The sequence below is a fragment of the Corapipo altera genome, unplaced genomic scaffold (genome assembly GCF_003945725.1).
Source record: "Corapipo altera isolate COAL_440 unplaced genomic scaffold, ASM394572v1 45, whole genome shotgun sequence".
NCBI lineage: Eukaryota > Metazoa > Chordata > Aves > Passeriformes > Pipridae > Corapipo > Corapipo altera.
This window is the reverse complement of record NW_020884877.1, coordinates 22,944,727-22,964,825: the sequence shown is the minus strand read 5'-3', so window position 1 is coordinate 22,964,825 and position 20,099 is coordinate 22,944,727. Positions and strand designations below refer to the sequence as shown.

At 44.2% G+C, this 20,099-nt stretch overlaps 1 protein-coding gene across 1 annotated transcript in view; it reads left to right on the top strand.

Moving 5' to 3' along the window:
• The first annotated feature begins 767 nt into the window (after window positions 1–767).
• TFCP2L1 (transcription factor CP2 like 1) overlaps window positions 768–20,099 on the top strand; it is a 37,185-nt gene continuing 17,853 nt past the window's right edge. The window contains exons 1-3 of the mRNA XM_027636904.1: window positions 768–930; window positions 5,106–5,257; window positions 19,068–19,144. Coding sequence (XP_027492705.1) covers window positions 869–930; window positions 5,106–5,257; window positions 19,068–19,144 — 291 coding nt within the window. The 5' untranslated portion in view covers window positions 768–868. The remainder of the gene's footprint in view (window positions 931–5,105; window positions 5,258–19,067; window positions 19,145–20,099) is intronic.

The window sequence follows — 20,099 nt, the reverse complement described above, 5'->3', positions numbered from 1 at the left end:
CAAAATAGAAAATGACCAAACGGGGAACCCTTCTACCCTTTTGTTTCCCCTCCACAAACTGTCAGACCAGAAAAGGATTGATGGGACAGGAAGGTGCCCTGAGAGCCGGGGGTTAGGAAAATGATGGGTATGGGTAGCCTTGTGTGTGAGGATCAGGATCTGCAATCTGAAATGGCAAAGAAACAGATTTCTCCTTATTGAGAGGAGGAGTTGAGATAGGAAAGGCAGGAGGGTTTTGAACGGTTAGGGGTGAGTTTAGTCCCTGACACTGTTCTTGTTACTGCACCTCCTCTGGCAAATTTTGGCTCTTGCTGTCCCACTCGGAAAATACCCCGACAAAAGGTCACATTAACATGAGGCACAGTGTAAGAGACGGAAACTACTATGACTAAAGCAACCAGCTGTCATTCACTCAAACAGGGACCTCAGCGGAACCTGAGCAGAGATTTCACACAGATGTCGGATGGAGCTGCCAGATCACTCCCGCGGCTCCGCTTAAAACACGGGCAATTCCGAGTCCGGGGCAGGTCCACCATAGCCAGGGATCGCCAGGCTGCCCATATCCATCCACCCCTTCCCTCGCCACGGTCCGTCGAACCCAGCTCCGGGCCGGGCCCGCCCCCGCCCTGCCCTCAGGGGCGGGCGCTCCGCCCCAGGGTTGGCGGCCCGTGCCCGCCCGGGGGAGGGCTCACCGGGCTCCGGAGCCCCGGCCCGGCCAACCCGCGGCCGCCGCTGCTGAGCCATAAAAGCGGCGGGAGCCGCCGGGGCCGCGGCTCCAGTTGGTGGCAGCCGTGCCCGGCACGCCTGGAGTGGGCAGCGCGGCCGCCCCCTCCGCAGCCCCAGGGACCGCCGCCGGGCCGCCCCCAAGATGCTGTTTTGGCACACGCAGCCGGAGCACTACAACCAGCACTCGACCGGCAGCTACCTGCGGTGAGTCCCGGGCGGCGGGAGCCCCTGCGCCCTGGCACAGCGGTCTGTGTGGGTGTGTTTGGGGGTCGGGTGCCCCCGTCCCGCCGCCGCCCGCTCGGCTGCCCGGCGGCACCCCCGGTACCCTCGGCCCCCTGTGGTGCCCTAACTGGGGTTAGCGCTGCTCCCTCCGTCTGAGAGACCGCGGGTTCCTTTTCCTTGTTTTTCCCCTTCTTTTTTCTTTAGCGCCTCGCTAGACAGCTCTGTGTAGCTTTTTCGTGCCGGGTTCCCTCTCCTCCGCGCCGGGGTAGCGCGGCTCAAAGGGAGGAGGTGCGGCAGCGGCGCTGTCAAAAGTCTGCGAAAAACGCCTGCTGGCAAACTGAGAAGGCACGCAGTTTTCTGGGGACAGGATATCTTTCTCTTGTTTTTGGGACGGTGTATGTAAAGCTCAGAATTTCACTTTCTGAACTTGCCTAAACCAGCTTTTTCCTGCCTCCGCACAGTTGCGTTTAATTAAATGCAACTAATTTAAGTACAAGGGCTGCTAAACAATAGTCTGTAACATGTGTAGCACAAACCCATGTTTCCTCCCTCTAACCGATGTGAAAGCAGGCAACTTTGGGAGTTTCTTTTTTGCTGGTTGCTTGTGAATTATTTGTTTTCTGAAGGTGTAAAAGCTCAGCCGTCAGCTGGTGTCGATTGCTGCTGCTCCGCCAAAGGGGGATTTTGCTGAATTATGGCAGTGGAGAACCTGGCCGTGGCCCAAGAGCCTGACTTTCAAATGTACCCCTAAACAACCCCTCTTGAGAGAACATTGAGTTTGTCTGGGGAAGCACTTCCAACACAGATAATACTTCCTTTTCAAGGAGACACGCTATCTGGTCTATTCCTACTCCCTATCAGTGTATTTACAAAGGAATTTTTTTTTTTGCTCGAAATAATAATCTCCCATTATCAAATGATATGGTTCTGTAAGATTCTTACTTTCTGGCAGCTTCTCCACTTCTTCATACAAGATTCTTCATGTCGTCCCTCTGTTTCAGTAAGTCAGTTTCACAACATATATGTGGCAAAAGTCTTGTTCTTTTGCTTTGTGCTTGCAGATCTGATTAGTTCAGGACAGTGAGGACGGCAGTAACAGAGGAGCATCAGCATTGCTACTTGTGTGTATTCTCAGCATTAGAGAGTGTTTATGGTGCTCAGGCTGCTTCATTAACTCCATGGGTTTGTAGCACAGTGCTTCAAGATCATCAGGTCTGCGTCAGGCTTGAGTCCACAATTGAAATTTTGTCTAATTGGCCAGAAAACACATTTGCTTATTTTTGCTGGCTTGATGCTAGCTGGGGGATAAAGGACACCTTTCTGTCAGGAAGGCTGCTGGTATGGCAGTGACCTGTCAGTGTTTTGGGAACAAACTTCAGCTTTAGTGAGTATCTGCTACTGTCACCATGATGTTTTTGATTTGGGACTAAAAGCCCTAAAATCAGTTTTATGGCAACAATGCCCTTGGGTGTTTCAGGGAAGGTTGGTTGAACAAAACCCTCATTTTTTGTGTAGAGACCTCTTAATTCTGGCCAATTCACTTTCCATGAGAATGTGTCAAGATATGCATTTCTAAGAGGGGCATTTTTCTGCTGATCTGTGCCTTTCTGAAGGCTTTCCATAACCCCTTGTAGCAGCGCTGCACGGAAAACTGAAATAGTACAATTCTTGAAGTTGCTGTAAGAAAAGTTTATATAAATTATACTTTGCAGAGATCAAAGGCTTTCTGTGTATCTGAGACATCCGTGTAAGTTCTACCATACCTCAGTGGCATTTGTAGTTAAAGCAAGATGATATTACAGAAAAATCCTTGTAAATCTTCATCCAGTTTTTATAAAAACCAAGTACATGTTTTACTTTCTGTTCCATCAGCTGGCTGAACTCTCAAATAACTTTGTTCTCGGGTAAGCAACAGTCTAAGTGTTGTTTAAGACCAGAACTGGAAGGTTTTAGCAAAAAGGTGAAACTTGTGAGAGTTTTAAGAAGTTCACCTTTTTTTTTTTTTTAAGCGTTGAATATTGCGATGGCTTATATACTTAACTTAAAAATTCTTTTAAGTCTTCACCTCCGAACTTCCAAACATTTTTGATAAGGTGCAGTGTTTTAGAAGGTCTTGACCCAAAGCCACAGATACCATAGGCCATTAGTTCAAATGCTCCAAGAATAAAAATGTGATTGAATTGTGTGGCTTCACTGGGGCTTTAGTATGGTGAAGCTTTTAAGAAACCAAATCATGGATTCCTCCATGCTTACAGTCTTCAGCAATCAGACAGCTGTTCTGGCAAGTGCGGGGGTGCTAAGAGCCTGATGTGAAATATGGTATTGGTGGAATTTTGATATCCTCTTGCCTAAATATTTCAGTTTCAGGTGAGTAGGTGTACAAATTCCTCAGCTCTAACTGTTAAACCTGGGCCAGACCTTGTGCACCATTTCTGCTGAACTGCAGAAGTTTTGGGCTTTGGAGTTTTTGACCTGTTCTCGTCTGTAAAGCCTCACACATTCCAATGGCATTGTGCAGATGAGTGTGTTAAGAGCAAACGTTGGCATCCGTGAGCGAGATGACTCTGGAGCAGTATCAGATCCTGCATGTGTGTGGAGCAATGCTGTCTATTTCAGAAATCTACTGCAGGCATTTCTGTCACTTCGTTACTGTAGTAAATCATCACTAAGGAAAAAAAGCCCTCTCTGTGGCAGCAGTTAGGCAAGAGCCGTGATTATGTCAGTAATGCCAGTAAGCAAATGGGGCTGGATGCCTTCGAGTGGGTGATAACACGGAGGGCGTGGGGTTGGAAGAGAGAATGGAAACAGAGATGGGTGTTTCTTTTCTCCTGTTTGTGTCTGAAGTGACACATTTTGCTCTTTGGCTTTATTTTGCCATAAAGAAGAGTACCTCTGGTTGAACCAGGCACTTCAGCAGTTTGCTCTAAACTGCTGCACTGTTTCACTCATGACCTGGGTAGCCTTCAAGGTTGTGGGTGCTACGAGTGGATCATTAACTGAACAGGCAAGGCAAAAATTCTTAATGCCCTTTCAGGGTGCATGCCTGTACATGCTGGTATGTTCTTGGATGTTTTTTCTTACAGCTTTTTGTATATGAGATTATCAAAAGGAGCAGAACTGCAGCCTCTGTAATGGGAATCTCAAGTCTTCACACATCTGGAGGAAATGCAGAAGAAAAAGAATCTTCTTCTGAATTGTCTCCATGTTCAACATAACCCTCCTAATTTGGAAGGATATTATTGTCTTAAGTAGGTGGACACAATGATCAGAAGTGTTTGTGACACGGGTAGGGCTAATGTGGTTCTTCAGTATCAAACAGGCTGAGACAAGGATGCTTATTCCTGACGTCTCATTTTGTACTAATCAACTAATCATTTGTTGAGCTCTCAGCCTTGCTAATACCAGTTCTGCTTGGGGATTAGTGTGGATTGGGATCAGCCTGACACTAAATCAGCAGGCAGGTCAGCATCAACATCTTGTAAAGAAGTGAGGACAGGGACTATGTGCAGGTCCTGGTGAAGCTGCTCCTGAGCACCTTTGTGTGCATTTATGAAGGTGGCCCAGTGCTGACTTAAGAGCTATATGATTGCTTGGGACCAGACATATTTAGAGTGCAGGGAGATCTCATGAGTCAATTAATCCAGCAGGATTCATGCCATTATTTACCTGAATGTCTCCTTTTTACACCAGAGCTGTGTCTGTTCCTTGCCCTTAGTTGCTACTTGAAGACATTTTACTAACCAGAGATTCAACTGTCAAAGTGCCCTTTCTTGCCTTTTTTTTTTTTTCCCATGAAAGGCTTTCATCTAAGAACCCAAGAACTCTTAAACATATGTACTTGCACAAGGATGAAGAATCTATTTTTGGTGATTTTTTTCCTCATCAAGAAAACTGCTTAACTGAAAAGTAAATCTGATTTAATTTTTAAAAATATAAATTAATTCTCAGGCATTCTGTATTGTGCAGTGCTGATGTCCTAGAGGCAGAAGTTGCCTGGTTACTTTATACAGGCAGAATTCTTTCTCTTTTAGCCATTTTAACTCTGTTTCTTCAGAGACCATCTCCATTATACCAGATCATGAGAACCAAGTGCAGATTTAGGCTGGCATATTCCATTAACTCTTTGTAACTAAATGTCTGTGAATTATGTGTTGCAGAGATGTCCTTGCGCTGCCGATTTTCAAGCAGGAAGAACCGCAGCTGTCTCCTGAGAATGATGCCAAACTGCCACCCTTTCAGTATGTCCTCTGCACAGCCACATCACCTGCTGTGAAACTGCACGAAGAAACCCTGACCTACCTCAACCAAGGTAGGGTTTGCACTACACTGAAGAAGAGCACATTTCCTGGGAACAGTTGATGAGAGATTTAATCCCATACTTGTTTCACTGGGAGGGCAGCGGGATGGGAAAAGAGGGATAGAGATGGGGAGGGGGTGGAGGAAAGGAGGAGTATTTAATTTTTCATATTTAGATACCAGATTATCAACTATTATAAAATAATGAAGTAACACTGATTTAACTGTTGACTTAAAGCAGTGTTGTAGCATGTACAGTTCCCTGTGGCCAAGTACTGGCTAGATCTCAGACAACTTAAACTGCAGCTGCAAGGCCAGATTGATAAGCAGGTGGGCAAACTTTGGCAAAGTTGGATGCTGCAAGGCATTGCCAGAGGATGAGTTAACAGGTATCCAAGGGCTGCTCTGTGGTCTGGGCAGAGCATGGCATCATTCACACTGGCTTTGAGATATGGCTCTGCTCAGTGCCTAACTTGACAAGTTGCCAGGGTTCAGTGCATCAAAGTCCTCTGTAACTGACCTCATAGGCTAGTTTTTACTCCTGGATAAACAAACACTGTGTATTTCTCTACACTTTCCCCCCGCCCCCCTCCATTTGGCAGAATTCATGCATTCACATCTCTGCATGTGGTTGGTGTTTGGCTGTCACTTTGCAGCACCTCCTGCATGTGGGCCTTGAAGGGATCAGACCTCTCCAGGCACATATTATGCTAACATAGTATGCTTATTTTCTGCTGGGCTGTAAACAAGGGCATTAGCCTGACGACAACAACCTGGAGGGTGTCTGCACTGTTACTGAGATCCTTTTCTGCTTCAGGACACTGCCTCAGCTCTTTAAGCTTCATGCACTGAGTAGGATGCTCACTTGAGTGCCTCCCTGGGTAGGTTTCTCTCAATGCTGGTAGAAATCAGAGCCCTGATCTCCTTTGGAGTCTGACCTCAAGTGCAGCTGGCTGCTGGATCTGTGGTGGTAGCTGGTAGACCCATGGAGCCCTACAGAAGGATCAGCTGAGTACTGCAGGCTCTACCCAAGGAGCCAGGTGTTTCCTGTCACATCAGCTGGCACTGTTCTGTCTCCCAGGATCAAAAAATGCTTTGGATGCTTCCCAGTTTATCCATCTAAACACAGCAGGCCCCAGGAGGTGATATGAGGCATATCAAGGGTGAGATTGAGATGAATCTTCCTGTGAAACGCAATTTTTTCCTGTATTGGGATAAAAGATTTTTTTATGAAAAGCAGGCAATGGCCAAATATTTTAGCATACATGAAGCAGTGCCTGCTGTTTTACCTTGGTAAGGAAAAAGCTAGACAACTCTTTACACAATTCCATGAGTTTTAAAAAACTCTGACTGGAATAGTCTGTGTTTTCCTATGCAAAGTAAGACTGTTACTGCCTTTCAGATAGACCATGCTGTGTTTGGCTTTGTCCTGCTTACTATTGCAAGGAGTTGTCTCCTGCTACAGCTTGACACAGTACTGACCTGTTTCCTTGGCATTTCTTGGCTATCATCTGTCTTTCATCCCTCAAGGAGAAAGGTGAGATGTGTCCCTGTAGAATGTACCCTGGAGAATATGAGGCTGGACAGGCCTGGAGGACCAAAGCAGAGATGAGGCTGGCAGGAGCTGTGCAGTGGGGCAGAGTTGGGAAGCTGCTGGGGGAAGAAATGGGCACCCTATAATTCTGTTGGCTTGCCACAGTGCATGGAAACAGCACTTGCTCCTCGAAGGGTGATTAGTAGTAAAAGGTGGTGCATCTTCTGATAGTTGACTGGCTCACTGTTTTCTGTTCCCCTTGGCAGGAACTTTGCATCTGCCTGCTACCTTCTCATGAGCATCCACATCTCACTTATTTAAGCACTTATTTTGTCTTCCTCCTTACACTGGGCTCTCTGTATGTAGATTGATTTTTTTTTTAAATTTTTTTTTTTTGTGATCTTGCAATGTACTTGCTTTAAAAGCTGTTCTGCTCTACTTCAAAAGGCTGTTTCAGAGTCCACACCATTGGCTGCAGTCTGGCTCCCAGCACTGACCCTCTCCTGTAGCAAGGGCAGACCTTAACTGTAAATTTGTCTGACATGTAGTTTGCATTAGACCAAAATCCCTTGCCTGTGCTAGTTAGTAAAAGGGGAATGGAGTATGGTCACATGTGGATATGAGCTGCTATGAGAAACTAGTGGGTTCACTAGAGGTAACTACAGATATGAGGAGACAACGATGGTGGACTCACCTTCCAACCAGCTGTGGTCAGAGCTGGGGTGTCTAATTGCTGTTGGTGGGATATTGGTGAGAACATTGCCTTGGGTTAAAAAGAGATGAGGATTTAAAGACTCTGTCGGAACATTAATCCCATTAATAGAATTACGTTGTATGAGCTTGAGGAGGTATGTGAAGGGAACCTTGGGGCATCTGAGGTTTCTGGAATCAATACTCCTGGCACAACAGAGGAGCTGACTGACTCCAAACACTGTGATCCAGCTGCAATGCCACAGACATCTCATGAGGCAATTTAGACCATTCCCTACACCTTATCCCCTTATGCTGACTGTAAGAAAAGGGACACCTCTTGCACCTTACCCTCTCTCTGTGTTTATCATGGCTTGGCCAAACACTGTTACATAAAACTTCCCTTCTTCCTTGTATGCTTGGGTGTTGGGATGGATTGCTTTAGCAAATGGGTAACTTCATTAATGAATATCCCTCCACCCTGCCTATGTGTCAGTCATAGCTCCTAGTAAGGCAGATACAAAGACACAGTGACTGTCCCAGCACCAACAAAGCAATTCACATCCAGTGTGGTAACTTTCCCAAACTGTGAGTAAAGGGTATGGGGCATTCTGGTTGCTAGGTGACTCTTGGCACTTGCTCTTCAGATGTTCCTTCTGAACTTGAGCTCTTCACCACGCGGTAACTGACCTTTTGTCACCGTGAAGCAGCTCTGCTTATTGCCCTGAAACACGTTCTCTGCATGTGACTGGTTCAATGATGGTGAGTGGACCAGCTCAGGAGGTAGTTCACAGGCAGGATGGAATAAAGGTCAGGCCTGACAGAGCTATGAAATGTGGAAAGCTGAAAATACTGGGTAGCAACTTGAAGGCCGAGTTACATAGCAGAGATAGAAGAGGAACCAGTGGAGAATTTCAAGTGAGATCTGAAAGGATTTCATAAGTGCTAAGAAGAAGGACTATCCAGTGGCTATATTTGTGTAGAGATGGGAGAGGGCTCCAGGCTTGTGGAACATAATTACTTCTCATGAGCCTTGCTTCTTGCTGGATAGACCCAGAGAGATGGCCAGTGGCACTGAGGAGGAAGAGGTCTCTGGCCTGGGCTCTCCACAAGAGTGGAGGCTGAGAGGACTCCTGAGCTGGAGAGCAGAGACCAGTGTTTTCAGCAAAGGCAGGGGAAGTATTTGTGAGGGAGCACAAGGGAATGAGTTTAGCTGTAGTGTTAAGTTGACTTGGGGACATTTGGCAGTGGCAGAGTCCCAAGCTTATCTACTCCAGCTTGAAACCATGAGTGCTTGCTGGCCACAGCTCGAGAACCAGCCTGTAAATGAAGTAACTAGAGTCAAATCCTTAGCTTGGTTTCCAAAGACTGACTCATTACACTTGTCTTTCCTGATCTCTTACCCCCCTGCCTTCCCACATTCCTTGGGAAACTGGAGCCAAATTGAACACAGGCTTAGTTTGCTATTCTTTAGGGCAGTTCCTTCATTAAGAGGTCTTTACTGGATCTCGGGAGGATTACTCATCTGATGGGACAAAGTATAGGCTTATTAGTATGGTGTCTCAACACCATTCCACCTTCAGTCTGCAAAACTGGTAAAGGTGCTGTCCTCACATTAGAAGCTGCTGCTGGCACTTCTCCTTTGGTCAGGAATCACATCTATCAACAGAGCTACACTGTCCAGAAGTCTGCAGCACAAACATGGCCTAACATTTCTGGAACTAGCCTGCCTTTTAGCAGTATTTCAGTGTCTCTTGTGGATAGGGATTTTCAGACAAACAATCAACCAGCAACCATGTTACAAACCACTGCTTTAGCAAGACAGCTTGATGCAGTGCATATTCCATGGTCTGCAGTCATATGGGGTGTGGTTTGACCATGGCTGGTTGAAACCAGTTTCAAACATGGAGAGAAATGGGAGCAATGAAAGGTGGTTCCAGAAATTGCAGCAGGAGGAATGTAGAGGAAACAAGCACTGTGTACAGTAGATCTGAGTGCTAATAAATATGAGGAAATAAAATCATTCCTTTAAAAAACAAAATGCCAAAAATCACAAAAACCTGAAAGTCATTGCTCAAGGGAATCAGCTTGTAGTGCCAGAACCACATGTGGACTTTGAGCTGTTCAAGTCATGATTTTGTTTCATGACCAGCATTAGGCTGGCTCAGAGCCTCGGGTCTCAATTACTTCAAATAGAGCGTGGTTAAGGTTGATTGCAGAGGGTCACTGAGAGCAGGCTGTGTGACAAATCCAACCCAGTCCCCCAGTGGTACTTAAGAGTAACTGGCCGTCACTTGCCTGTAAAGTTTTCCTGGGCTCTGTTCAGCTCTGCAGATCTGCAGTGTGTGACTTGAGGTTCTTGGCCGTGTGAGGATTTTAGTATACAGCTGGTTAGGGTTTGGAAGGCTGGCTGTCTCTGCTTTACTGTTATCTTCCAGGAGTTAGCCTTACTGCCAGTCCTAGATGGTTCAGAAAAGAAACAAGCCCAAAACAAAACCCATGAGAGTAAACCACTAACACCTGAGGAAACCTGTGATAATATTGGGAGTGTTGCTGTAGAGGTGCATGAGCAACAGCTGCCTCATGGAGCTAAAGATGGACTTAGTGTGAGTCTGGATCACACCTGAGCAAAAGCCCCACATTTCAATCCCAGGCTGCGAAGGCATATATCCAGGTTCAAGACACATGTGCATAAGCTGGTGAACTTTAAACAGTGCTTCATTTAAAACCTGGTGGCTGTTGTCCTGCCTCAGCTCACTGCAGATGTGTTCTGATTTCTTCTCCAAAGAAAGGTGTAGAAAGCCCTGGGCAAGGAGAAGCTGAAGAGGACACTTTGGAGTCAATTGCTAATTGTTTGGGTAGGAGATGAAACTGCTTACAACAGAAGGCAAAAGAGAACCTGTGCCTCCCTTAAAAAGTCTAAAGTTCAAATTTGGTTGTCTAATCTTCTACAGCCAGAGAACCCAGTTTTAAACACTGGGATTTACAGTAAATGAAAAAAAGCTGTTTTGTATTGACGTTAACTCCTACGTAACTGAGTTTTTATGGGGTCACAACTGCCTGGATGTTTGTACTTTTCCTGGAACAATTCTTTATTTGCCTAAATGAAGTGTAGAGAAGGCTGAGTTCTAGCTGGGTGTGCTTCTGGTTTAATTATAGCTTTGTTTGTGGGGATATTTTTGCTTTGTCCCATGCTAGTCACTGCCACCACTGACCAGGCTCTGGGCATTTGTAGGAGCTCTGCTGCTGGTGGCTTCTCCCTGTGGACATGCACTCCACCCTTGCTTGAGATCACAGGCACAAACAATGACTTTGTGTTGTTGAGACTGAGCACCAGGTACTCCCTGGTGGCTCCCCTCCTCGGCATCCTTGTTCCCTGATTGTTGTGAGCTGCCATGCTACTCCTTGACCCCTTTCCACTCTGTTCCTGGGTTTGGATGGTTTAAAAAATGCCTAATGAAGCTGGTTTGTCTTTCCCATATCTGAGACTGGCTACTTGGTGTTTTTGGTTCTTGTGGTGCACTTCATATTCAGAAAAGGAATTTGTCTCCTGCCTGACTTTGAAGACAGCTCTGAGTAGGTTCTAGTGTCTCACCCGGAGCCATTAATTGTGCTAGAAGCAATTTCCCCATATGTTTGGCAGCTCTGTCTTCACTTGGCAGCCCAGGATAAACAACCCTGTCTCCAAACCACACCATCCCTAAGCTCACTATGAATCTTACTTCAGATGACAAGGCACCTCTGCGTAAGTAGAGCATCTGACTTCTGTTGTCCCTAGGAAGCTAGAATCTCAGTTGTCTTTTAACCAAGAGGCTGTTTTCTATTCTTTTTGTAATCCTTTCTTCTATTGCTAACATCTGGATAAAATTCAAATGGGACTATGAACTTGCTGGACTATAGCCTGTGCACAACTCCTGCTGGAAGCCCCTAGATTGCATTTTGTTCTCCCATAAATCTTAAATATCTGTGAAGGAAGGGAGTGCTCAGAAGTTCCTCTGACTGTGATGAGAAATGTGAGAATAACTGGAAGATTTTTCCCTTGTATTCCATGAAATTTTTTTACTTTACCCCATTACTCATATTTACTTTGAGATTCCTTTATGATAGTGAAATTTTTACCTGTGATTTTACAGGCTTTGATGTTTGTATCAATGTACCTACCAATCTGAGAAGATGTGGAAATTTTCCAATTAGCTTCCTCTTATTTGCAGTGTCCTAAAAGATGACATTTTAGGTAGCAGTAAAAAGCTTGAGAAATATTGGAGGTTTGACATGATTAGCTGTTTTTATAGAAATAATATACTTTTTTATAAGAGAATGTGCTTTTTCCCCCCTTAAAGAGGTAGAGAAAAACCGTCTTTTTCTCTCATTTGCTTCCTACCAAGAATTTAATGTGCGTTCCTGGAACTAGACAGCAAGCACTGGAGCAGTGCTCTTGTCCTAGCTTGGTGCCACACTTGTGAGCAGTGTGGAAGGTATGGTCTGCTTTGATAGGGCAGTTGCCAATCACATGTCCTCCCCTTCCCTGTGGTAGGCACTGATTGAGCAGCCACATGCAGGACTGGGACTTGCTTCTCCCAGTTTATTAACTGCAGAAATGTGGTAAAGGAAGCACCTGAGGGCATCTGAGGGAGCTGCTAGGTGGGGTCAGGAGACATACTCAGCTTTTCTGCATCCCTCCTCAGCACCCTCACCCAGGACCATTCTTTTTAGTTATCTGAAACTCAAGTAAATATTACACACAAAGTTACTCTTACAGAGCTATAAAACCTGTTGTCCAAACTGACTTAGAACGGGTTGAAACCAGAAAAAGCCTGTATTTTTACTTACACAGAGGGGGCTGAGGTTTCCTGAGCTGTACAGATGTGACTAAGATAATCCTGAGTGTTTCAAGTACATGCTAGAGAAGTGGAAATACAGGAAGGAATTGTTTTCACAGGGTAGATATTTTTTGCAGCTTTCAATTGGAAGTCTATAATTTCTTCACTGATTAATTTATATTAAAAATCAAAGTTTGTAACATGGCTTAGATTAGGTGGGATCCAGTAAAGTAGATGGGGTCTATGCAAGAGAAGCCCAAGTGCACACAGTGATTTAGCAATTGGGGTGTTTCTGTGTCTTCTGGCTTGTTTTGTGTCCTTGATTCAAAGCTGGACTGTAGTCTTCAGGGATTTAAATGTACCTCCCCCTCTTTTGAGTGGAAACCACTGTAAATGAGTATTTCTGTTAATGCCTGTTAGCTATGAAGAGTCACCACTGTAAAACAGAACATCTTCAAAAGTCTGGGGAGAGTAGGGATCTGTCAAATATTCATATAGTAAATGAGCAGTGAAATTTTCCTGCAGCAAACTTGGCTCTGAGGCATGTGTTGGGTTTCCCTCAAGAAAGAGGTAGGAAAAGAGAAAGAGGGGGACAAAGAAACCCCCTTGATTGGGGGCAGGTTGTAAAAGGAGGAAAAACATAAACATGATGGCAGTGAAACTCTATGGTGTGGTAGTAGAATTAGTAGTTGAACTGCTCTTCTCTGTTCCTGTAGTCTTGCTGCCCTGGTGGCAGTGGGAAGTAGAGCAGGTATCCTCGGTGCTGAACTCGGATGGGTACCAGAACATGGTGGAGCTAAGGCAGCTTATCTGCAGGAGGAAACAGGCAGGAGGCAGGTGAAGGGCAAGGCTGAATACTAAAGCAAGGTGTGTAAATTGTGGTTCTGACTGCCACAGTATGAGCAAGTTCAGAAGGAGACCACACAAGAGTTAATGAGCATTGGTTCTGACTGGGCAGTTTAATGTGGATGCAATCTGGATACTGAATATCAGAAACTGGGAAGATATGACAAGGAAAAGGCTGACAGCATTCACTGAGCTCCATCTCTGGGTGCTGTGTTGAAGATAGGATGTGGGGCAAGATGAGCTTGCCAGTATGAGGTTGTCTCTAGTGATCCTTTTGCATTTCCTGGCCCACAGCTTGTCCTCCTTTGCAGGATTTCCATGTTCCTAGCGTAGTGGGAACTTTCAGGGTGGCCTATTGTGTAGCTGGTGAATTCATAATATCCACTGGATAAACATCTACAGCATCTTGTCAAATGAGGCTACAGTAAGCAACTGCAGAATATCCACTGCCATTTGTGGCTCAGGGATTGAGGGTTCTGCTTTTGCTGCTTTTCCTGCAGTTTCCACACATGGGACACTTGAGCAAGTCATGCTAATTTTTATTTTTGCTTGTGACTGGCTAAAGAGGTGTGGGTAATCAAGCGTGCAAATTCAGATGCCAGCTCTGTCACTCTTGTCTGTTTACCCTGGGGGTTCATTAATCTTTCTTGTCAGAAAAATCTTTGTATGTGCCTGATGCCCTGAATAGTTGTGTTTGGCTGTTTCAAAGGTGATCCTCCTGCCTGCTGGATGTGCTTCAGTTTGGGACAATAAATGCTTGCTTTTTTTTCCCTCCCCCTCCTTCTACATGCTACATTTTACTGTCAGCATTCCTTTGCCTTTATCTGTGCGCTCTTGAGGATGTCCATATAAAGTTGCTACATGGAATTTTTATTGGCCAGCTTGGCTTAATAATCAAACAGTTTCCAGGCTGGTTCTGTCCAGTGCTGTGTGGATCCATTCTGAAAAAGAGGAGTCTCAGTTGTTTGGTTTTTTTTGTTGGTTTTTTTTTTTTATCTTTCCACAGACTTTTGTAGGGGTTATATTGCTTAGTCAAAGGTTAGGGTTTAATTAATTGCTGGAAAGACAAGTAGACTACTTTGCTAGATTAAGTAAGGCCTGAGTCATATCAGCCTGGAACATCAGCATCCTAATTGGAAATTAGTGTATCGTGTCGGTGTATTGTGCAGAAAACCACAAAATGCATAGTGCAAGTGGCCCTTGAAACGTAACACTAAAACAAAGAAAAGCAAGGAGGATATTTTAGTTGTGTAGCAGGTACTTTTTGAACAAAACGTAACTTCGAGCTTGCAATGGTGATAATCTTTTTTAACCAGAAATTACCTAGAATTCCTGATGGCTGACCAAATTCCATGGAGATCAGTAAGCTGTTAAAACTTGTACCTTCTGAGCAGGTCAAAGCATTCCTGTGTTGAACTAAATTATTTTTCATCTGTAGTAAATTGTTGACTTTCAGTTCTTTTGTCCTCACATTAAGTGGTCATACCTGCATTTAATGTGCATTAAGTACCAAAATACAAATTAAAAAAACTAAGCAGTCTATAAATCCTCCTTCAGATAGATGCAATTTCTTTATGAATTACCAACCAGAAACTTTCTGAACCTCGATGCTTACTACTTTGCTGGATACTACTCTTGTTTGTAAAGCGAGTTGCTCAAACTCTCATTTAGGAGGAGATTGCATAAATTTGCTGTTGCTCAGGGAATGTCTCTTTAAAATGCAAATTAAAGCATATCATCACCCACCCAGGTTTTTACTGGTGCCCCTGAAGCTTTCAATGAAGATGGGAGACAAATTGCATCTCAGGAATTTACTGTCGTTTTCTAAATACTTATTGCTGCTCTGTTCTTTGCCTAAAGTAGGAAAGGAGGACTGTGGTGAGTGAGGGGAGCACTGAGTGGTACAGACATGCAGAGGTTGCTTTGGCATCAACTGTGCTGGGGATTTGCTTGCAGAGTGTTTTCTTCATTTCAGGTGGTGACAGACGCTTTAGGTGCCCCATGTGTCCAGTATTACACCATGACCAGTGGTCAGGCTGTGGTGAAGTGATCTCAAACTTGTGTTGCCTATGGTGGTGTTCTCAACTTGCTTTATGAACTTTGAAGTGGTCTCAGACCTGTGTTGCCTATGGTGATGCAGCTGTGGCCAGTGTTGAGAGTGTGGTAGGAAAAGGTTTCAGCACGTGGCTGGCCTTTGGCACTGGGTGATGACTATCATCCTGCTAAAGGAGGACTGATCAAATGCAGCCACCACTGCTCTCCATTGCCACAATTGTTTTTTTCAGGCTCTTTCTTCTGTCTGAGCCCACTAGATGTTGAACCCATGTCAGCTGAGGACCAGATATTGCCCAGGTTCTGGACCTGGGCCATTCAATCAAATCACTGCAGAGTTTCAGCATTGGTACCCTCTGCCCCTGTCTCCAGCTTTTACCACCAAGTATTGACTTGGAAGGTTGTAGTCTGACCTGTATTAATCTGTATTTCCATCTCAGACAGATGGAAAAATTCAGTATGGGAAAACTCTGTATTTCAGCATTATGTTTTGGGCTTAGCTACTTGCAGTCTGTCTTGGGAACTGGAAATACGGATTGCTTTAGTCACACTTGCTGACATACTTCTTTACAGATTTAGATACCTGACTAAGAATGATCTATTACTGATTTAGTTTTAGCAGAAAATTGTCAGTCTGTGCCTGCCAGTGCTGGTGAGTCAGTGATAGAGGATTCATAGATGATCTGTGTATCTGAGCCTTGTGTGAATTCTTTGTCCTCTTTGACGCCAGGGGGAGTTCAGCTTTCTTCAGGTTAGGTCGCTATTGTTCACTTTATTTTACAAAATGATTTTGTTTTCTAATGTCCAAGTGGTCATTCTTTAGGTGTTGTTTTTTTTTTTTTCCCCTGCAGTTATAGTTGCAGGGCTGAGATTGTAATTCACCATTTCAGGAGTTTTGTTGATAGTGATGGTGGAAGACATAGGTTGAACAAGGTTTGGAACATATTTTTCAAGGAAAAGTTATAATCCAAGCAGTTTGGTGCTATAAAAGTACAAAGATCTGAATGCTGTCCATGCTAATGAATTATGGGTACCATGAGCCATGAAGCAATGAATTTGCTGGAAAGCTCTAAGGGGAATAAATTCAAAATCAGTACCAAAAGACTGATATATAAAGGAACTTTGAGAAATTAGGACTGAATTCTCACTGACAGAGTTTCACAGAGAGGAAAATAAAACTGTGTGTGTTCTCAAGGTTTACTGGGAGCAGTCTTGTTTGATAATCGTTATGTGTAGCAACTAGAGTTAAACATTCTGAGTTCAAGGGGAAAGCAGTTAGCATAAAATACCATTTTACTTGAGGTTTTTCCTGGCATAAATTGCGTTCCAGGGCCTCCATCAGGTGACCCATATATCTTTCATCAAACCATTTTATTTCCTCTTTGGCTTTCTGTTTAATATTAACTCTGTCTACACTGCAGTTTCTTTTTTTCTAGGCAGCAGAATGTGTTTCTAGCTCCATCCAAGGTGAATCAGTCCTATCAGGTGGAGGGAGATGTGTGGTGCCTGCTGGCTGCCGGGTTGCAGTACTGTTCCTATCCCGTTAAGGGGTGGAAGATGCAAGCTGCAGAGTTTTTGAGTGCTTGATGGTACTGTGAAAGGAACTGTGAAATGTTTTTATGCCCATTATTTTCGTTTGTCTCATTGGAACCACAAATAAGTGAATCGGGCTGACAAAAGTAAGAGTGTTTCAGTATGTGAAGGTGTCCCAAAAACCTACTCATTCCTGAGATATTTGCTGAATGGCTGGCAGTGCTTCTGGTTTGACCATTCCCTTCCTCTGTAGCACAGCTCATACCACTAAATTTCCCTGTCCCTGTTATTGCATCTGAGTACAGTCATAGATACTGTCTTTTGGGCGCTCATGGTCTCAAAACCTAAATTAATTCTCTGTAATGATTAAGTAGCCTCATATTTGCCTTGGAATGAACTGTAAGTGCAAGAGTTGCTTGGCTGTGTAAATTGGTTTGAGATGATGAACCGTATCACTCCACTGCTGGTGAAATCTATCCCCAAACTGAACCATTGAGCAACCAAGTACTTCATAGATAAACATGTACAGCACATAAAAGTACATACTACAACAGACATGGCACTTAGAGACATGGTTTAGTGGTGGACTTGGCAGTCCAAGGTTAATGGTTAGACTTGATCTTTTCTATAATTCTGTGAGAGAAAATGTGTTTTTTTTAACCCGACCCTGATCTTTTTATGCTAATGCAACAGCATGGATTATGTAGGGTAATATGTACATCTGTCTAAAATTTGCTAAGTGAACAACATTAACATATATCAGTGGGAATGCTAGAAAGTCTCTTGAGTTAAAGTGTGGAAGACCTCAGTTTCAGGACTGCATTTTACAAAATCCACTTTTGTTGTTCAGCAGTCTTCAAAGGCAGGTGACTCTTGCCATTTTGTTTTACTCATGTGCAAAGAGATGGGTAAAGATCTATGCATCTTTCCAGTGCTTATTTTGGTACTTCATATGGTTTATTCTCCCCTCTGCCTGTGCCCTAAGCCACTTGCTGGATTTAAGGGTCACTTCCTGTTTGCAGAATTCCTATTAACATCCATAGGAGTGTTGTGCAAACATTTGGGGATTCAATATGGCCTCTCTTGCCCCCTTCCCCCCCCTTTTTTTTTTTTTTACTACCTGTCAACCAGCTGAATAAGCACAGTTATCCATGTGCTCTATTGATATGTTCTGTACTCAGGTAGGTGGGATTCTCAGAAGGGAATCTCCCTGTAACACAGTGCCTTTCTGATACATCTGCTGTCATAAGTCTTCCGTTTCTAGATCTGGATCCAGAAATGTAGTGGATTTGTCTCTGTTGATAGGAGCTACTTGAAGGGAGATATATCTGCTTTGCAGTTTTCTGCAGGGCCAGTTCTGTGGAGATACTGGTTGGACCAGAAAACCCAAACTGATCTTCTTGGTGCCCTGTCATACCCTGTACATTTTTCAGGAAAAGAGAGGATAGAAAGATAAACAAGAAAAACAAGAAATAAGGTATACGTGTACTCCATTAATCCTAATGATCCTGTCCTGCATTAGTACTGGCTGCAGGTTTATTGTAAAGAGTTGCTATAATACAATGATTGTAATGTTGTAGTAATTTGTGCATAAGGTATTGAGACATCAGTCTCCTTTGTCTGCTGTCAACCTTGGAGAGAGATGTTGTTTCATAAACCAGTTAGCTAATTTCTATTGAACTGGCTAAATTCCTTATTCTGAGGGTGGTCATGGGGTGCTGGAGTATGAATTCCCTTCCCAGAACTGGTCCTTGCAAATGCTGTAATATCCCACTGCCTCCACACACATATCTAAAGGAGTATTTATGCCCTGGGCAGCAACTTCCCAGGCCTTATGGAACAAATTTTATATTTCTGGTTCACCAAAACACCTTGCAGGCCTGGCTGCTCTCTGGAAAAGGGAAGATTTTGCCCAGGTTTCTATCCTCTGCAAAATAGTGCCTAGATGTGTTGTGCCAGCATGTCTTCACACAACGATTGCTTTAGCAGAGTTGCTTTAGCAGAAGGGACAGACAAAGGCAGTGCTGTCACAGCCGTGTGACATGGGTGGACAACTGCCTTGAACACCTTGGTGACTTTCTGGAGGGCGACCAGAAAAGTGTAGCAGCCCTGGGAGACAGCTATAATTGATGCCCTAATGGAGAGATTTTAGTTGCCAAAAGGCAAACCTTCCCCTCAGATTTCTGCTGTGCTGTAGTGCCTAATGATTACTGGGGCAAATGCATTATGTTAGCAAAAATAAGCTTTCCCTGATCAAACGTATGCTTTATCAGCCACATAAATGCCAGCATGACTCTCTCATTGCTACAACATATTAAACACCTTGGAAATGTTTCCTTAAACTCTAGGTCAGTCTTATGAAATCCGTCTACTTGAGAATAGGAAATTGGGAGAGTTTCAAGATTTAAACACAAAATATGTAAAGGTAAGGAGAAATATAGATTTCTTTTCTTCCTGCTACTACATACAGCCTTTAATGAAGGGCCTGACCTTGCTCACACTAAGACAATGGAAGACACTTTGCCATTGTTTTTAGTGGGAGTAGGGCTGATGAAGTTGTTGAGTGCTAGTTTCACGGGACTCTGCAGCTTGGCTTTGCAGGGCTTCAGGGGAACCTTTATTCTGTTTGTGATCATGACCCCAGAGTTTCACAGTGAATATTGGGTTCAGGGGAATCCCAAAGTTCAGTGGTGAACATGGTCAAAGCTGCTGAGAGGCAGACTTGTCTCCCTACTTTTAATCCCAGCAACATGCCTGGGTTATTACATGTCACATGGAGGGCCCAGGTGTTTACATCGTTTTACCAGGCAGACTCTGCATAGCTCCAGTTTACTTTGGTAATGGGCATAATTATGAACATACAGAAGTTGATCATTTGGTTTGGGGGAGGATTTTCTTTTTTTGTTTCCCCCGCTCCCAAAACAGTTCAAATTCAAAAACTTTGGTCCGGACCTTGGTTCTGGATCCAACCTTCAATTCTTGACTGTTCTGCCTCAGGATTTCTTTTGAGAGGTGGGGACCAGTTGCAAAATTTGTATTCCAAGCTAGATTTCAAATGTTGTCCAAGTTCAGGCAGTTCCCTATTTGTCTTTTGGCCCATTTCAGGTAGTGTGTGGATTGGGATTCCAATTTTGCAGGTGTTCCCACTGTGGCTTGCTTGCTTCTTGAAGCTAGGATTTGATTTGGGCATTTCTCAGGTTCATTGGCAAAAATTGCCCACTCATTTGATATGGAAGTCCCCAGCAGGAGTATGAGCTTGAGAAACTGGGATGTTAGGGGTCATTAGCTCGTATAAGTGTAGCACTCTGAATAAACAAAGGGATATGTTAGTTAGGACTATTTAGGACTTGTCTGCCCTGGGGATTGCCTTTATTCCAGCC